Source organism: Clinocottus analis, unplaced genomic scaffold, assembly GCF_023055335.1.
Source record: "Clinocottus analis isolate CAN_PGR_092001 unplaced genomic scaffold, fCliAna1.0.p SCAF_6, whole genome shotgun sequence".
NCBI lineage: Eukaryota > Metazoa > Chordata > Actinopteri > Perciformes > Cottidae > Clinocottus > Clinocottus analis.
The window spans coordinates 7,326,353-7,346,474 of record NW_027176218.1 but is presented as its reverse complement, the minus strand read 5'-3'; the positions used below and the strand labels follow the sequence as shown (position 1 = coordinate 7,346,474).

The following is a 20,122-nucleotide window of genomic DNA, read 5'->3' as shown; positions in this document are numbered from 1 at the left end:
GGCCAGGGCTCATTGTCGGGCTTTCATCAACATTTCTAACTATTACCAGCCGGAGAGTATAAGGACATATTGGAAAGTGTTTTTTCGACCTTTTTCTAACTGGTCTTTTATATATCTGGATCTGATTTACATGATGTAATGATGACCTCGATTAACATGTCTGGGATTCAAACAGTCATAAGAGCAGTCCATTTCTAGAGCAAAGAGACATCTGTGACTTTTTGAACCCTGAGAAAAAAAAACTGGAACACAACTTTTGACAAAAATGATTTGTCATTCTGTCTGTGTGGATTAATCTCTAATTCAGGTGGTGAGATGTCAGGTGAAGTTTGAATAAATCTGATGGTCTAGTTCATGAACAGGCCAGTGGATTGTATATAATAACACATCTATAACACATTTGAACATATTTTAAAAATATTTATACTTTTATGTGTAAATAATTCACTATGTAGCCCTCTTTTTGGACTTGCTGCCAGCCTCCTCTGTGACCAAACTAAGTCTACTTTAAAAGATTCATAATCAGTTCTTGTCAGATGTACCAGTCACCACCTGACCACATGGTTTCACTGTACAGTGTTTCCCAATTGATATTGTTTTAATAGATATAGCATGAGGGTGTTACAATCGTTCATGTGTTCATGACAACAAGAAAAGCATGGGACATAACATGTACATTCAGTTGCCAGTTTTTGTACACAGATCAAACTCATTTTTATTCATTGACATCGGGTTGGACAAAGTCAGCCATGTGATATGGCGCCCTGCACTTGGTAAAAATCGTGCCTGCAAACACACTAAGATGACTGTAATTTACTAAATAAGGCACAGAATGCATGATCAGTAGACTGAAGGCTCAGCTGGTTTGGAGATTTTGAGGATTTCCAAAGAGAAAGAGATTACATGCTTAAAATAAAAAAAAAAGAACACTTTATTCTATTCAAGCCATTTGACAAACCCTGTGTGTGAACACTGGTGGAAATGAATAAAATAGGAGAAAGAAAAATAATATCTGTTGAATATGGTATAGAAGACTCTTGACCTGCAATATATTAACATTTATCAAATTATGAGGAATATTACAGAAGAAAATAAACTTCCCTTGTGTCTTTCTGTTGGCATTAGGCCATATAATAATGCATGGTTTGTATTGAATCATACAACATGTGACCAGCTGTCAACAACCTTTCACCAAATTAAGTATATTGTTCTTTGCTGGGAAGCGACTAAAAGTGTCATCTTCAGGGAATGAAAATGAAACACTGCAGCCACTGAGAGTATTAATGCATCTGCCATAATAAAGAGAATAGTTTGCCAAACAGGTTGTAATATCATTACAGTCAGTAATGAAGGTTGAAACAAATCCCCAATTAACAAGTAAAGTATTAGATTTTATACAGATTGACTTTTCTCCTCAAACTGCAGGTTCAAAAGTTGATCTGAAGATGTGGGAATGTAAATGTGGACATAACCAATTCTCCCGTTTATTGGAGATGTTTCAGCCCTTTTCAAAAGAGTACTTTGGTTAAATATTGTAAATCACTGTTTTTTTAATTAAAGGCTGGGTATTTGTCAGCACAGTTAATGACGCTTGGTATACAATAACAAACTAAAGAGTTGTGGGCTCGTCTGGGATTAAAACCCCGAACCTCTCAAACCCTCAGCGAGAATCAACCTCAAAGAGTTAACCAACAAACCACGCCTGTTGGGATTATATTTTTGGGAAGTTATCTTGCAGATAAATTGTTTGAGCTGATGTATTTACTGGTTTGTTTTATTTTATACACTTTTACATGTATTCATAAAAGGTAGTTTTATCAAAAACATACTTCCAAGTAAGTCCTCCATAAAACCGGATGATTTTTTATTAATCGTGTGTGACTGAAACAAGGTGGATGGTTATTAGACTTCAACACCTTTAATGCGACGTAGAGTCCAATTATTAGCAGGTTGAGACTATTAAGCATGTAGACTAACAGGTGTTATTATATCGCAATGTGTCTTAAAAGCTATAAACAATACATATATAACTAATTATAACCCATCGCTCTTATACATTATACACGTAAGCTATACAGTTCATTAGGATGCAGAGAAAAAAAACACATTTAAACATAAATGATCTGGCAGATTATGACACGATGATTGTTTCTCCAGTGTGCCCGTCGGCAAACATTTGTTGGGATGATGCCTCCGACTTTATCCTCTGGCATGGCATCCCGTCGCTTTCCCTCAGCTATAGTGAACTATATCAACACCAAGGCTGGATCGCATCCTTGAATCCTCCTCTCCAGCTGTCCTGACTGGGCGGGGTGAGCGCATGTACCACGCAGGCTCCTCTGCCAGCCCGATGGATTAGCCCCATCGATATTCACGTTATTAGAAAGCGGGAGCCTGATGGATCGGTGATGTCAGCGCTCTTTGGATGCCGGTGCTGCTGCGGGCTGCGTGCGTGCGTGTCACCGCCTTGCACTGACAGAGAGCTCAGATATTTTGGGGAGGTGGAGATCATGCTTTGTCATTGAGGAACTCAGCAGCAGCCTTCTCACCACTCCGGCACGTCCGACGCTCAGCATGCTGCATCCTGATGCGCTCTCGTCTGCACGCTGTGGGTTTACCTGGATTTACACGCATTTCCCGCTTGCCGCTTCTACATGACCTTCGGATTGAAGCAGCCACGAATATCGTTGACGCATCTCAATGTTTGAACCGGGGGAGAGAGGCACGTCCCAAGTGTCAAATAAGATACAACCTGTCCTGCGGATGCGCCGTCACTGTTTGCCTCCAGTGGCACCCTTACGAGATTCATGATTCATCCCTGTGCGTTCACTGGCTTTCCTTAGAGCGCACATCTTCTGCTTCTTCAAAATGGAAAGATTTCAGTCTTCCATGCGCAAACGGCTGTACAGCTTGCCGCAAAACATTGGGCAAAAAGCCACCGCGATTGACGAAGGAGACAACGGCGACAAGGACACTAAGAGGAAAAGTATTCGGCTAAAACATTTGTCCTCCCCGTCTCCTGCAAGCAGTTGCAAGAGTATTGAAGAGGCCAGGAGCGAAGACTTGGGAAGGGACGTGACTGTGAAGACCAACTTGAACGGGGACTGCCGCTTATTCAGGGGCAGCATCTCTTCCATCACCGGGCGGCATCCTCCCGGGTCAGACCCGGCGGAGCAGCAGCGCCTCATCCCCGAGGCGGGTGTCCGAGAGAGTTACCCCAGTGAGCACAGCCCCGGGGCCCAGCAGCGAGCAACGGGTGGTCTGAGTGGCGCAGCCGGGCAAGGCTCTGTGTTCGACCAGTCAAGTTTTATTAAGTTGGAGGGCAGCGAGCAAATCATACCTGAGGACGAGCGGCTGTACCAAGCCGGCTTCATGCACCGGCAGTTTGGGGCGATGCTCCAACCGGGAGTCAACAAGTTCTCCCTGCGGATGTTGGGCAGTGAGCGGGCCGTGGAGCACGAGAGGGAGCGAGTAAAGTCTGCTGGCTTCTGGATAATCCATCCATACAGTGATTTTAGGTAATCTGTGTGCAGAAAAGCTTTCTTTACAAACATGCATCTTAGAAGAAAAAGTGCAGCAGTGGTCCTGTCGTTCAGTTTTAGGCGTGTTTGACATAGACCTGTAGAAAAACAGATCATTTTTAGAACAGCTCAATCTTGATGAGACATAAAATGGCATCAAATATGATAAGGTCACTATTAACGTAATATGACACACACACACACACACACACACACACACACACACACACACACACACACACACACACACACACACACACACACACACACACACACACACACAATCTAATCCCCTTCACACAGGAGTGTTTTCTTTTTAATCACTGTGATGGTGTTATGATAACATGATAATCAGGTGTGTGAGCCTGTGCAGAATAGATATCATAAGATAAATGTGCCTCGGCTAATCCATACACCTTGAATAGATAAATGGCTTCATTTCTGAAAATGATCCATTTCTAAAAACTTAAACACTCACACTCTACAGGAAACATCTCATGACTTGACTGTCATACACAACCTCTTATTAGCATCATGACAGTCAAATTATACCAAACAGATGTGGGATATAAATCAATATTTTGCTAGGCCTATATGAGTGTTTGTGTGCATGATTTTAATCCCACAATCAGCTTTATGATAATGTAAAAAACAACAACAATTGTTCCTGCTTTTAAATGTAATGTGCATGCCACAAACTAAGCCAACCTGTGTTCTTTAATTTAACAGACGGGCCGTGCCATGCCATGCATACATGCATGTTCGGCGTTCCATTGAACGTTGCATGCAAACCAGCATTCTGTTCATCACCGCCATCAAGGGATTTTCATGACATTTAACCTTGAGGCTCACTGTCATCATATTTTCACTGGCCAGTTGTATGCTGATGTGTGCCACTGCAGGGTTTTTTTCCACTCATCTGAATTACACTTTTTTTTTTTTTTTTTTTTTTTATCATTTAGCGAGGGCAGTGGATTACAGAGAGTGCAGCAGGGGCTTGGAAATGGGGTAATCAAAATAGGGTAACATGACCATTCGAGATATTAGAAGCACACATCAGTGGAGATTATTACAGTACAATTAGTCTAATGGAGCAGAGATGGTGTGCACGGGGAGGGGGACACACCGAAAAACATTGAACAGAGAGGTTGAAATGAAAATGATGTTGAAAGGAATCAGGACATCCAGCTGTTACATGTGTATGAGGTGTCATTACTTCAAGCTCAGTTTGGGTCACGCTTTGAGCAGGAGCAGGGTTCTGTAGGCCTCTTTCGGAAAACACTTTATCCTGCAGTTTCCATTTTAAGTTACCGGCAACCTTAATGGTTATTTGGGTCTTTTAGGCTTCTGAGAAACTGTTGAATCCAATCCTAAAAAACAGCCATCTTCACTCACTGTTTCCATGACCACTGTGGATCAGCCCAGCAAACCGACGTACCCTCTCCTTGTATCTTTTATCAACAGTCTGTGTTGTTTATTGCGTAAGTAACTGCTGTCTTTTAGTAAAGCTGTCCGTGGATACAGCAGCAGACATACTGAACTGGCACGCCGTGTAAATATGGTTAATATGATTGCTGGTGGGCCTGAGCCACAGTACAGGTGTGTGTTAAGCCACTGAGCTGCATGCAGGCTGTTGTGCTTCAGCTGCGCCCTGGCATCAAGAGATAAGTATCTCTAGTACAAATGTGATCCCTTTTTCAGCTGTCCTGATTGATCTAAGCTCCTTTCACCATTTTAAGCCTTTTTGTGTTCACTTTGCTTTGTGCTCTCATGCTCTTTTACATAGTTGCACTCTGACCCAAATAGTGCAAGATTCCTTTCTCGACCAATAGAGGTCCTGAAAACCCATAACGGTCGCCTATATTTTGATGGGAACCCCAGATTACACCAGAAAGTTGTCTGATCTTTGTGGCCTGAATGCTGTGTGCACAGGCAACTGATCAGTCAGCAAACAGAAAGGGGTCTGCATGGGCAGTAATGCACTGTCCGCTGCAGACCTTTTTTTTTTTGTTGGTCCAGCTGTTCTCGGGTTCTGCAGAACAGTGACGTGTGCAGAGCGGTAATGCTAACTACTCAACATCTGGCTGATGCGAGATGACTTCTGGAGATGACATGGATTCCCAGGAGATAACGGTGGATTTAGCGGGAGAGGGGAAGTGCAATTAGGACCAGTGTGTCACCACAGAGACAGGCAGATGAAGAGAGGAACGCAAATGCTTTGTTTGGCAGAGAACAACAGAAAGCTGATAAGAACAAATGGCCACAATGTCCTCACTGGTTCCCTCTTTCTGTGATGTTCTCCTGTGAAGCTTTGGTGTGATGTTGGTGGCCTACTTCCTGGAATCTCATTTGAGCCCAGAAAATGTCACATTGACCAAATTGACAAGAACACAGATGAGCTGCCAGAATAATTTTGCTCACCACTCACATTTACTCAAATGCTTTTCTCTCAGCCACTCAATCATGAGCTGAAGTTTTGAACTCCACCTGGACGAGGTGGTGAGGCGTTTGTCCAATGCGCACTGTTCGGTTCAGTCCTGCAAGTAACAATTATTTTTCTTGCTGATTAATCGGTTGATTATCTTTCTCGATTTACGTCCAGCTGTGTGGTAAACAAATATATTTCGCAAAGCCCAAGATGGCGACCTCAAATGTCTGGTTTTGTCCACCTAAAGACCTCAAATATATTCAGTTCACTGTCACAGAGGAAAATATCCACGATCAGGCAATTTTTCAAAAATACTCAAACTTTGGCAACTAATGGAATGGTTGACAACAATTTGATTGCCGCTGTAGTTCAGCTCATACAGTGTGGTTGCTGTGTGCCTCCTTAGTGCTTTTAATTGGGATAATGAATGCCCCGCCCCCTCCCCACCTCCAGTTACCGTTTGTGCTGACCCTGTCGGTGTGTCAGGCTCCTGGTGGATCGATCAGTGGTTAATAAGGTCTCTGAAATGGATCAGACATGCAATCACATGCATGCATGCTTTCTCGTCTCACATATACACCCTGGAGATAGTAATTGGTAAACAAATTGCTCTGCGTATCTTGGCTTTCGTTTGTTTGGCCGAGCTGCTCATTGCTGTGTGTTTCTTATCATGTGCCCTGATATTGTCCTTTGTTATGCATCAGCTACTGCAATGAGGATTTTAAAGCAGTCGAAATAAATAAATAAATATATAATAAAGACAACTGACAATAACATATATCATGATAGTAATTGAAACTGCTAGATGTTAAGCTGTTGGTAAATCTTTGCCAGGTTTGTTAATGAAGCTATGGATTTGAATTCAAATATAAACATTTTGCAATACTTTAAAATGCAAGTTGGTGACTTGACTGTGAAAAACAACTAAACGGAGCCTCTTCAAGCAATTCCAGATGAAATTGAACACTCAGGAGCTGGAACTTGAACATTAAGTTAGCTGTGAAAATCAATATTTCCTCATGAGCAATTCAGATGAATACCAATAACCCATTTTTCTCTCCATCCCTGCGTCCAGAAACCCAGTATTGATTCAAGAATCAACTCATATCTTGCTTTGTTAATGTGTATGCTCAATGCTCAAACTATTTGTTTGTATTTGTTTTGGAAATTTGAACAATCTAAATCTAAAATCTGCTGGATTTTGCTGAGTGTAGATTTAATTCTATTTGAAGTTCCCACATGTCCAGAATTGCTTTGAATATGATGAACATACTTAGTATACACAATTGCACGCACGCACGCACGCACACACACACACACACACACACACACACACACACACACACACACACACACACACACACACACACACATCTCCTGATCATGAATTGATCCTTTCGTCAGTCAAATCTAAAAGAATTTAAAAAATTGCAAAACTCAAATATATTCAGTTTACTATCAAAACATATTAAATCCTAGTATTTGAGAAGTTAGAAACAGCAAATGTTTTTTTTAATTTTTGCTCTAATCTCTATAATATAGGCATGCAAATGCCCAAAAATACCATAACAATAACGTATTTAAAACATTCAGCGCAGTTACTTTGTCAAAGGCAGGCGTGAAGTATCTGAATGACCTCGGCCCGCTGTTATCTACAACGTGAGTTATGTTGCAGGTTCTACTGGGATCTGACCATGCTGCTGCTGATGGTGGGGAACCTCATCATCATCCCTGTGGGCATCACCTTCTTCAAGGACGAGCACACGCCGCCCTGGATCGTCTTTAACGTGGTCTCGGACACCTTCTTCCTCATGGACCTGGTCCTCAACTTCCGCACGGGCATCGTCAAGGAGGACAACACGGAGATCATCCTCGACCCGCATCAGATTAAGATTAAATACCTGAAGACCTGGTTCGTGGTGGATTTCATCTCGTCCATACCTGTGGACTACATCTTTCTCATCGTGGAGACACGCATCGACTCCGACTTTTACAAGACAGCCCGAGCCCTGAGGATCGTACGGTTCACCAAGATCCTCAGTCTGCTGCGGCTGCTGCGCCTCTCCAGACTCATCCGCTACATCCACCAGTGGGAAGAGGTAGCTCCTGCATTGAAAAGGCTCTCTACATCTATGCATCACTTTGCAATAGAGCTGCAATCGTTAACAATTTTGTTAATCATTTTAGTCATTTGCCAAGAAAAATGCACCAAATTGTCATTAAAAACAATTTTGTTCTCTGACTAAAGTGCGATACATCGTGAGATTTCCTTTGCATTAGCAGATTTCTCATAACTGTTAATATTGTCTGGATTACTAAAAATGTTTTCTATTACAAGGAAAAGACACGATACTGAGTATTGTAAAAACAAATACATAAGTACATATTCCTAAAGCGGTAGAGTTCATTTGTTGGTTACCCTCTCAGGCTCACACACAACCAACTGGTTTAATAACATCTTTTCCGGCATTATCTTATTTTTATAATTCCAACTGAGGCTGCACCCATAGGCGATTAATGTTGCTTGCAGATGATTATGCAACGCTAAAACAGCCTCTGGTCTATAGAAGATTAAGACCATGGTGGTCTGATATAGGAGCACTGCGTACATTGGCCCATAAAGCACCTATTGTATATTTCAAATCCTCTGATCGCATGAGAGAGAAGTGAATTTTGTTTGAGTTTTATTAATGCTGATAATCTGTGTGGTAGGTTTTCCATATGACCTATGACCTGGCCAGCGCCATGGTGCGCATCATGAACCTGATTGGTATGATGCTGCTGCTGTGTCACTGGGATGGCTGTCTCCAGTTCCTGGTTCCCATGCTGCAGGACTTCCCTCAAGACTGCTGGGTCACTCGAAACAAAATGGTGGTAAGTGTGCTCAGAAGTCGATGAGGATCTGCAAGAACACAAACCTTTTTGTTTTTCTTCTGTGCAGATTTTGCTGGTTTGAAGTAGATGGGTCAAGAAAAAGATGATGTCGCTTGCTTCCATGAATCAGGATATAGCAACATATGAATACAAAATAATCAGATGTAATTTTGGGTCCTGTTAATCAAACTAGATCACAGTCCAAATACAGAGTTTTTAAATGGTAAACTCAACACATAATATTTAATGGCAATTTTTCCTTAGGTATTCTAAGTAAGTTCCTTAAATACTTATGTTTTTAAACCAAGTCTGTAGGTGCTTAAAAACAACACTAAAATAATTTGGGTTGTTTAATGGAGAGATTTTTTGATCAGAAAAACAATAAAGAGATAGCGTTCAAGGCAACGGCACATATTGCAGGGGTGTTGGATTGTGTGTGGAGGTGCAATGATTCAATTTATTGATTTGTTAGAACATTTGTTTCATCTCTTAAATGTGAGGGTTTGAATCTTTTCCTTGTCATATATTACAGTAAACCAAATATTTTGGTATTTTGGACTGTCGGGCAAAACTAATTAAGACATTTTAGTGCATCTCTTTGGGCTGAGGGATATTGTATTTGTAGACCAAACAATTCAACTGTAGATTAATTGATAATATAAATTCTCATTTGTTGCATCATGTACAATTTTTTAGATTTTTTTTTTTTAATAGTAAGAGCTGAAATAGACTTACACCGAAGAATACATCATGACAGTAATGTCAGTGTAAAAGTCTGCATGTATTATATGAGGTGTTGTTTACTGAGAGTCTGAGCGCCAAAGCAGAGACTTCAAAGCCAACAAACCTGGGAAATGAAGGTGTCATCGCATGTGGTCTGGATCTCAAACTGTGAATAGGCTCAGAGATTTACTGCAGTGTCATTGTTGTGGTGATAAGCTTTCTCTTTTCTCCTCTTCGTCTCATACAGAATGACACTTGGGGTCAGCAATACTCCTACGCCCTGTTTAAGGCCATGAGTCACATGCTGTGCATTGGGTACGGCCTGTACCCCCCCATCGGTATGGCTGATGTGTGGCTCACCATCCTCAGCATGATTGTGGGCGCTACCTGCTTCGCCATGTTTGTGGGGCATGCAACTGCACTCATTCAGTCTCTGGACTCCTCCAGGAGGCAGTACCAAGAAAAGGTCGGTGTTTGCTCTCTGCGTGGCTGATATCGTTCAAAGAAAATCAACTTTCTTGAGGTCTAAGAGAGTTTAAATCGGTGGTGGAAATACTTTTACTTAACTATTTTCATGTACTTGTACGTCACTGGAGTATTTCCATTTCATGCTACTTTATACCTCTACTCCACGACATTAATGTAAGAGCTTTATTTACTTTTTTAAAAACATATCAGTTTATATGATCTTATGCATTGTTATAGATTAAACTACCCAACTGTATACATTGTTTAAAATTAGCTTCACCTTTCCACCCTACACCAATACAATCTGGTTAAGATTTTGAATGCATGTCTTTTACAAGTAACTATAACTTTCAAACGTTCAAGTACTTTTCCCAATGTGTGACTGCTGGTTGTACCAACGTTAAGAAACTGAGTGAGTACGTGAGTGAATGAGTGAGCACAACAGCAGTGGTCACATGAGCTACAGAGAGTGAATAAATACATGGGCTGGCATTAATGAGAACAAATTTGCCATTAATCAAAAGATTAAAACGTTTTTCACAGCAGTTATGTTCCAAAGAAACACCACTGCACCTCCTCACAAACCTGCGGGAAAGTGCCAGATTTGGATTGACTGCAGCCCACGGCACGCTTCAGCCTACTGTGGCCGGTCTGCGTTGAGTCAGGCCTGTTAGTTCTGTGAGACTCCGTACTCTGAGGAGCGTGACATAGCGGCGCCGTTTGACCTTGGATTTAGTACGGGCTGCGCACCCTGCATATTGGCTGGAGGGGTTACACCCCCACTTGGGGCAAGAAAAAAAGAGAAAATACAGGCAGAGGGCAGAGTATTCGCAGATTCAGACATTGCCACACATTTCAAGGAGATTATAAGTGATCGAGAGGGATTATTTTAGTATCGCCCCATCCATTTTTGGGAAATTGTTACATATTATACCTTTAAATGCTAACAATTATAAGTTACAGTGTGAGTGACATGTATTTGTGTGAATACTTAACCTACTTGTCATAAATCTTTAGTCATTCAAGTGAGAAAAAGGCCCACAAAGAGAAACTATAAATAGATGAGAAGGTAAAGAACAACAAATACAATTGTTCATTAAGAGATTTTTTAACTGCTGTTGGGGATTTCTAACATGGAAACAGAGAGATATAGTAGAGAGTTAGAGAGCTAGTTGAAAAAAGCTCAATAGCAACTTACAGCAGGACATAACGTACATGGCTTGGGTACACGGACCATTCATGGTGCTTTGCTGCAAGAGTACACCGCTGAAGGACACAGTAGTTAATGTTATTAGCTGCAGCCTGCAGAGCGCAACTGTATTTGTCAGATGGGACAGACGCACAACATCGCTCTGTGGGCAGGTTTCACAGATGGCCCGACAGTTGACTGTTAACATAATGAGACACATTATAGTCCACCTCTGAGCCAACACATCAATCACTTTAATGTATCCATTCTGACATGACTTTGCATTTTCTCCTGCAGTTCTATACTTAAATACTTACTTAGGTAATATAATAATTATTGTTGTTAATATTATAATTTTATAACTGTCATAATTGTTGTTGCAGTATAAGCAGGTGGAGCAGTACATGTCCTTCCATAAGCTCCCTGCCGACATGCGGCAGAGGATCCACGACTACTACGAACACCGTTACCAGGGCAAGATGTTTGACGAGGAAAGCATTTTGGAGGAGCTGAATGAGCCACTGAGAGAGGTCAGAGGTCATCTAACTTGTGTTTGTTGTCATTGTAACGTTGGTCTCAACATAAATCATGACAAGAGGAAAAATTGGTAACACTTTACTTTAACCTTTTCTATTTTGAATGTATAAGCAGTATAGAACATAAATAAATGGTTCATAAAACAATATGATGTACATGTTAGCATAGTGTTAATTAATATATTAGTCAAAAACTACAACTCTTCCTGTTCGCACCCTTTAATAAAATAAATATATATAATATAAAAACAGATAATGAATGACAATATAGTAAAGCACAGTTGATATAATCCAGAGGATAATTCATAATTACTGTGAAACTGCAATATTAACCATTTAAAATGTCCTTATATCCAATTAAAACATGTATAACATGTGCACATACAGCTTATACATGCTAAATAGATGTTTTGCTTGACAAAGTAAGCATGCTTAATCTAAATAGTTTTCAGTTAATTATGTATTCAATCTAATATGCCTCTTTTACTTTGCACGCTAATGTTATGTAATCTGATTAGTAGTTGCTGCTGCTAATGAGGACAGAGATCCTCATTAACAGAGCACTAAGCCGTTAACCGCCCTGCTTTTATGATGATTTAAATGCACACATTTAGTTATACTTTCATTTGTGATGCGAAGGCCTCGTCTTTAAATCTAAAACACCATTTTTTTGTCTTCTGCAGGAGATCATCAATTTTAACTGTCGCAAACTGGTGGCCTCCATGCCTCTTTTCGCGAACGCTGATCCAAACTTTGTCACCTCCATGTTGACCAAACTGCACTTTGAGGTCTTCCAGCCGGCCGATTACATCATCAGAGAGGGAACCATCGGCAAGAAGATGTACTTCATCCAGCACGGTGTCGTCAGTGTCCTGACCAAGAACAGCAATGCCACCAAGCTGTCGGATGGCTCTTATTTTGGAGGTATTGTCTGCACGCAACCTGCAGTGTGTACTGCATGCTAATATATTCTGTAGCTGGCACTGAATCAGTATGAATGTATGTAAAGAAGTGCTGATAGTATGATTTGTTTTGATTTATTTTGCTCCAGCACTCAGCAGATTAACTCTCCTGACTATTACAGATGGGAAACATTGTCCACATCATCTCCTTAAAAGGGCTCAGAACTAAGAGGAGCAAAGCTTTGTTATCTTTGATTCTATTTGTGGGGGTTTTCCCTGTAGTTAATGTCATATTTAAAGCTAAAAACCAGAACTTCCAATTTGTCGCCGATGTCACATCGGCTCATCGTCTGTAACCAGCTGTGTGGAAAAGTGAAATTTCATCATCAGAAATATACATGTGTAATTTATTTATTAAATTACGTTGTGATCTGACAACCCATATTTTATGTTTAATGTTTGCACTTTGATACAACCTGATGATATGGTAATCACAAAACATAAAAATGTTTTGGCTTAAAGCTACTCAACACAGCTGAACAGACACACTGAGGTTAAAATGGTAATTGAGGACAGAAAATGTGTTTAAAAAAGAGTGTGTGAGTCTACGTGTGTGTTTTTGTGTCTATATCCTCAATATGTCTACTGAAAAATATGTCCACTTTTGTTTTTTTTAAATGACGCATTATTTTATTTTTCTGATCTGGCACGGCAGATGAGGTCAGGACAAACTAAGCTGCAGAAATTGCATTAAGTGCTCCATCTGTGGGGTTCAGAGGCATCGACCTTTTCTTGTTTTATCGTCTCACACTCATAACACTATGTTCGCCTTTCCTTTGATGAATGGATCTAAAAAATATAAACATGGCTTTAATGAATGCCACAACATTAATTACCCATTAAAAATAAATCTTCCTTGGTGTTTCTGACTTTCACTCAGCAGGATGTGTTTTTTTAAAAAAAATGGTACAAATAATTAAACTTCTCCCCCTCCCGTCCCTGCAGAGATTTGCCTGCTCACCCGAGGCCGGAGGACAGCCAGCGTGCGAGCAGAAAACTACTGTCGGCTGTACTCGCTGTCTGTGGACAACTTTGACGACGTGCTGGAGGAGTTTCCCATGATGAGAAGGGCCTTCGAGACCGTGGCCCTCGACCGCTTGGACCGCATCGGTAAGTCCTTTGCTGTACAGAGGAGCTAGTTTCATGCTTTACAGATAAATATTATTATTATATAAGTTTAATATGTTTGCTTTGCTTGCTTCTTCTTCATATATGACATTTAAAAACAAAGATATAACACATTGTTAATAGCAGTTGATTGATTGATTTGATTGAATTGATGATTTTTATTTTCAGCACACAACAATTAATTATTACAAAGAAAATCATACCACTCACGATTGATTAAAGTAAATCAGATTATCATAATTCTCACATAATTAACGCTTCCATGAATGCAATAGCAAACAATGAAATAGTCATACATACAAATTAAATACAATTATAAATATGTAAAGTTCATATTTAATATGTGTCTTGGTCTTTGTTTGTTGAATTGATTTAAAAGAAAAACATAGGGGACCATTTCAGGAAAGGTGTCAATTTTACTACACCTAACAAGCACTTTAAGGTAGTTAGGCACTTGTGGGTAGAGAATCAGAATCAGAATTGTTTATTTTCCGAGTACAATGTACATAAAAGGAATTTGACTCGGTAAAAGGCACAAAACAATAGACATAAAGAGGAGACGTAGACATAGAGTAAAACAACAAAAAGCAATCAACATGGTAAACAACAAACAGATGATAGTACTTTAGAACAAGTATATCATATAAAATAAAAGTGTCATGTGTATTTTAATAACAAAAGAAAAGATCTGTAAGGGTGTTGGAGGATATTGGGGGTGTGAGAGTCAGAGTCAGTCAGAGTCAGTGGGGGACTCTGGCGGCGGGGAAGAAGGCTGTGTGTCGTTTGAGGTCTTGGTCTTGATAGACCGCATCCTCCTGCCACAGTGTAGGGACTCAAACAGTTTGTGTCCAGGGTGAGAGCGGTCAGCTACAATCTTACTTGCCCACTTCAGGGTCGTGAAGTCATGGAGGGAAGGCAGAATGCAGCCAATCATCCTCTCAGCAGAGCAGATGATGCGCTGTAGTCTGCTCTTGTCCTTGGCGGTGGCTGCAGCGTACCAGACACTAATGGAGGAACAGAGTATGGACTCAATGATGGCAGTGTAGAAGTGAACCATCAAGGTCTTTGGCAGGTTGAACTTTTTCAGCGTTCTCAGGAAGAACATCCTCTGCTGAGCCTTCTTGGTGATGGAGATCTGGGGTCCTGGGTTATGGTGGAGCCCAGGAAGCGGAAGGACTCCACAGCGTTGAGGGGGGAGTCACAGAGGGTGATGGGTGCGTGTTATGGGTGCGGGTGATGGGTGTGTGTCATGAGCGCGGGTGATGGATGCGGGTAGGGCTGCATTCGTCCAGAAATCCACACCTAACGGCACTATCTTTAGAGCGCTGAGCTCCAGGTTGTTTTGTCTGCACCAGGTCACCAGATGGTCAGTCTTCCACCCTCATTGGACTCATCCCCACCGGAGATGAGTCCAATGAGAGTGGTGTCATCGGTAAACTTTAGGAGCTTTACGGACTGGTTGAGCCACAGTTTTACGACTTTTTGACTATATCGACAAATGTCACCATTTTTCTTTGGAAGTGTTCAAGTCCATTCTTTATGAGGGACAATTAATTAATAAACTCTTTTTGTATTTAATCTAGAGGAGGAGTTGTCTGCGCTGTGTGTAGAGTAAGAAACATTTCAGGGTTTCTACTCTGAGCCAAGTTTTGGATCATACTCTGTCTTTGCTGTTTCATCCGCATTGTACTGTAACACCCCACAGAAGAACTGGACATCCATGCAGATTAGTTGCTGATATATGGACATTTTATGTTATGCTTAGCTATTACATTTAAACCTTCTCATTTACAGCCGCAAGTCAATGATTTTAGCAAGTAGTCCTTATAGTATGCAAGTATGCTCTCCTCATTGATGAAAAAGAAAATGAATAACCTTATTTGTGTTTTCTTAACAGGGAAGAGGAACTCTGTTCTGCAGAATAAAGTCCAGCATCACCAAAGTTCTGGCACTTTGAACTTCCAAGAGAGCGAGATTATCCAAAGAATAGTGCAACATGATCGTGACATGGCCCAGTGCACGCAGCTGATCCAGACCAGCCCACAGAGCCTTCACCCTCCCCCTTCTCCCCCGTCACCCACCCCGGTCATCTGGGCCCCGCTGATTCAGGCCCCGCTTCAGGCAGCTGCTGCTACCACCCCGCTGGCTCTGGCCTTAGCCCACCACTCCCAGCTGCCTCCCATCCTCTTCCACCATCCTCTGGCACCAGGCTCCCTGAAGGACCCCATCGGCCATCCAAAGAAATTCCATTTTGGAGTGAACACATCCAGTAGCTGTGGCTCAGGGCCCGGTTCTCCTATCAGTTCCAACAGAATCAGATCTGGGCTTGAGACTCCCACATTGGCGTCTCTCAGGGCACAGCATCTCGCAGCTGGGCCCGTATCACCCACACTAACGTCCCAGCCCATCTTCACCAGCAGCCTGCAGCCTCTGGGCCCTCGGCCTTCGCACCATCTCCCACACCACCCTCCCCACTCTGGCATAGCCTCAGTCTTCCCCATCAGCCAGACCACTGTCTCCTACACCTGCTCTGCTCAGCTCCACCAGCAGCCATTCCACGGTGCTATGACCACCCCACCACACCCGATAGGTTTCCTCCAGCAGGGGGCGCCGGGTAGACTAGCAGTGAGATTCCCAGTCCCCACTGCCTCCACCATAAGCCCTCTCATCGCCAGCTCAGTCGGCCCCATACTAGGCCAGCTGCAGCAGCCCGCTCACGCCACCATGCAGCAGATGGGGTACAGTTATGACAGAGCAGGCTGGACATCCAGTGGTCTGAAACTCCCACATTTTCCCTTCATCACCAGCACTCAGCCCTCTACTGGATTAATTCAGTCAGGGTCTGGAGTTGTAGCTGGGGCCGCAGCCTCCCTGGCGCAGCAAAGCCTTGCAGGTTTCCAGTCCGTTTTCCTCCCCCAGGTTCTGGCCGAGCACTCAGCCCTCGCCTCCTTGGCCCAGTATGGCTCCGCTGAAGCTTCACCCTGCTACACGCCTCCAGTCCACAGTCCTAGCATACAGAGTCCTGTGACCGGAAGGACAGTTTACCACGGTGAGCTCCCCAGCTCCGTGGGCCCTCGCAGCCCTCTAATCTTTCAGACCTCATTCCCTGCCAGGGTGGCCTGTAACCTCAAAGAGAGGGCCGAGTCCTCGGTGGATCTCTTTACCCAGGAAATAAAGACTATCTCAGGCTCTTACAGCTCTTTACACCAGGAAAGGCCTTTGGCCATGAGCGGCTCCTCAGAAAGGGTAGCAGTGGGAACCAGCCCCTTCTCCTCCCCCATGGCAATGAGCAAACCCTACAGCCCAATCCTTGGTCAAGTTGCTCCTGTCAATCGGACACATTCAGGGCCTGAACCTCAGAACCAGTCCGTTGATGTTCACTCTTCCCAGGCTCGATCCCCTGCTGAGATCTTAGAGACCGAACACAAGCAGTCCAAACTTCCATCTAACTTGTGAGGTTCAGACACACCCTCCTTTAAAGCCTGAACAGAAGGGAGGTCACCTCCTTATTGACATTGTTTTAACCACTACGTCAAATTTTAAAGTAGGAGGGTGTGTTATTCTAATCAAACTGGAGATTGGTGGTTGAATTTTTAATCAGACTGAATGGATCGGGGATAATCATGAACAATGATGGATATTTTTTCTACAGGATATTGCATCTTTGAATATAGTGATACAATCCAAAAACCTATTGATGGGTATATATAGCACCTCATGAAAATATTAATTGTTCTATGTATTGTATTATAACCACACTCAAGTATTTTGTTTGAACCCCATTGTTCTGCCAATTTTGTGTAACCTTTTAGCGACACCCGTTTAGTTGGAAATTTGTCCACAGCTGTATCCAGTTATGATTGAAACCAAAAAGTATTATTCTTATTTATGTCCTGTCCCACCACCGAGTGTGTTGCGTGAATGCAAAGTTACTACGAGATCAGAGGATAGAGTGACGGTGCACTTTGCTTGTTTCAGGGATCACCTTACGTATTGGTTTGATGGCGCCAGGTCTTCCAAGATAGTTTTTCAGCAATATTGCACGCCCAAATGGGTCACACAAATCAGATCACACACACACAAAAAAAAAAAAACTGAAGTAATGAATGTAATGTAATGTATTTCTGTCTGAGTGGGAGAAGTCAGATACATTTTTGAATGTGTTGAAGTCGAGGGCGTTTACGGTTTTCTGTAGAGAACTAGGAGGTGCAACCAGTTCAAAAGACAACACACATTTCCACGGCCGCTCCGAGACGCACCACTGATGCCAACTAATTTCAGTCTGACACTAAGGTTGCAGGTACAGAACATTTGTTTGTGTGCCATCAGCATAGTATGCAATAATCTGTGTTTTTTTATGGGTATACAAAAGTACTGTGAATAGAAGCACTTGAGGGAATGAGTGACATTCTGTTTTTAGTTAGAGTAGATCAAATCAAGGGAATTCAATGGAATAAAAGCAACTGTGGATAATCAAACATCCTGAAACCAGCAATGCACTAAGACTGATCTGAATGTTTCTTGCACCAGTCAAAGGGCTAAAAGCAGTTACTTGGACACATGGTTAACGAGAAGCCCTGATGGGTCACATATTGCTGCATATTTACCTCTTTCATTTTACATTATTTGATTGTAATATTTTACATCTGTTGTTGAACAACCGCTGCTTTGTGATGCTATGCTGAATCAATAAGATGTGTATCACACGTTTTTCTGCTTTTTTAAAACCAGACTCCTAAATCCTTCTTCTTGTTAATAAGTTCATGTGTTTAGATGATACCTTTCTCTCTCTGTGTGGACCTGTTGCCAGCAGAGAACTGTGAGCAGGTCAAACCATCGGAGGATCCTGTCCAGCGGCTTTGTCTGCCTGGTTATTGAACCTGAGGTAGGCTGTGACTCTGACTCCCGAGTGAAGAGAGATACTATCAGTCACTCGCCAGTCACGGCCAATGGGCTGGATCAATTCCTAATCACTATTCTCCTCCAACCCCACACCACCACACCGCCTGCCAGAGGCATCAGCTCGGGTTGAGCGTAAGGCTAGTTTGAGTGCATTTAATTTGTGTAGGAGAGGAGGTGTTCGTCATTCATCTATTTATATATTTATTTCTCATTTCGCTGCCTTTCAACCAACACATCTGAGGAATCCACCACCTATGTATGTTAGGCATATTTTATTTTAGTTACTGAATTCAGTGCAATAAAATAACATGGTCAATGATGCTCGTCTTAGCTGTTGATTTCTTTTACAAGAGCAGAGCGTGGCTTTTAAGGAGAATCAGATAAAACGCTGGTGAAGTTTCAGACTTTAAGCCGGATTATGAATTGAGAACTGCACGATTCCGACAATTAAAATAGCCAGAATTGTAATCTCTCAGATATTCGAGTCGTCAGTACAAATATTTTCTGATATGTTTACAGGGTTGTTAACTGTTTTGTGAGTGGATTAGTGAGGATTCAGTGCTATGCAAGGTTTGATTACAATTAAATTGATGACGATTTTAAGGTTGATCCAGACAAAACTTGAGGTATTCATACTTTACTTGATTATTTCCATTTTCAGATACTTTATACTTTTATCCACTACAATGCAGAGGTAATTATTGTGCCTTCTACTTCACTGCATTTATTTAATACCTTTTAGTGCAGATTCATACTATTCCTAATATAAAATATAATCAACAACTAAAATATCAGAAAAAATGTTTCATTTGAAAACAGGGGAATCCGCATCTATATATATATATATATATATATATATATATATATATATATATATATATATATATATATATATATATATATGTATATATGTATATATATATATATATATATATATATATATATATATATATATGTATATATATATATATATATACATATATATATATATATGTATATATATATATATATATATGTATATATATATATATATATTTAACATAATGCCCCATATTTAACATAATGCCCCATATTTACCAGATGGAACAATAAAGTGATGTACATTATTGCATCAATAATTATAACTCAATAATATAGATTGTTCAGAAATGAGACATTCTTTATATTACGTTTTGTACTTTGGGTATATTTTTATGCTAATACTTTTCTACTTTTAATTCAGAAAAAAATGTAATGTAGGACTTTTACTTGTAACAGAGTATTGTGGTATTGCTACGTTTTCTTCAGTTAAACAGTATTTAATCTAACTTCTTCCACAGTTGTAGTCTGATGTCGTTTTTCCATTGAAGTATCTGTCCATTGTTTCCTGTCATCTCCCTCATGACGTGGAA

General features: G+C 41.3%; 1 protein-coding gene across 1 annotated transcript; it reads left to right on the top strand.

Annotated features, from left to right (window-relative positions):
- The first annotated feature begins 2,566 nt into the window (after positions 1-2,566).
- LOC137804523 (potassium/sodium hyperpolarization-activated cyclic nucleotide-gated channel 3-like) lies at positions 2,567-18,992 on the top strand. The gene is made up of 8 exons (XM_068603812.1): positions 2,567-3,518; positions 7,625-8,048; positions 8,662-8,823; positions 9,794-10,012; positions 11,587-11,733; positions 12,423-12,663; positions 13,647-13,811; positions 15,727-18,992. Exons 1-8 carry the CDS (start codon positions 2,869-2,871, stop codon positions 17,283-17,285), a joined length of 3,567 nt encoding a protein of 1,188 aa, XP_068459913.1. The 5' UTR covers positions 2,567-2,868; the 3' UTR covers positions 17,286-18,992.
- Positions 18,993-20,122: the final 1,130 nt, after the last annotated feature.

Excerpts from the sequence above, each read along its gene's own strand:
- LOC137804523 (XM_068603812.1), top strand. The coding sequence starts at position 2,869 with ATGGAAAGATTTCAGTCTTCCATGCGCAAACGGCTGTACAGCTTGCCG. Across the intron at positions 11,734-12,422 it reads TGAATGAGCCACTGAGAGAG|GAGATCATCAATTTTAACTG; the intron begins GTCAGAGGTCAT and ends TGTCTTCTGCAG. Across the intron at positions 12,664-13,646 it reads GGATGGCTCTTATTTTGGAG|AGATTTGCCTGCTCACCCGA; the intron begins GTATTGTCTGCA and ends CCGTCCCTGCAG.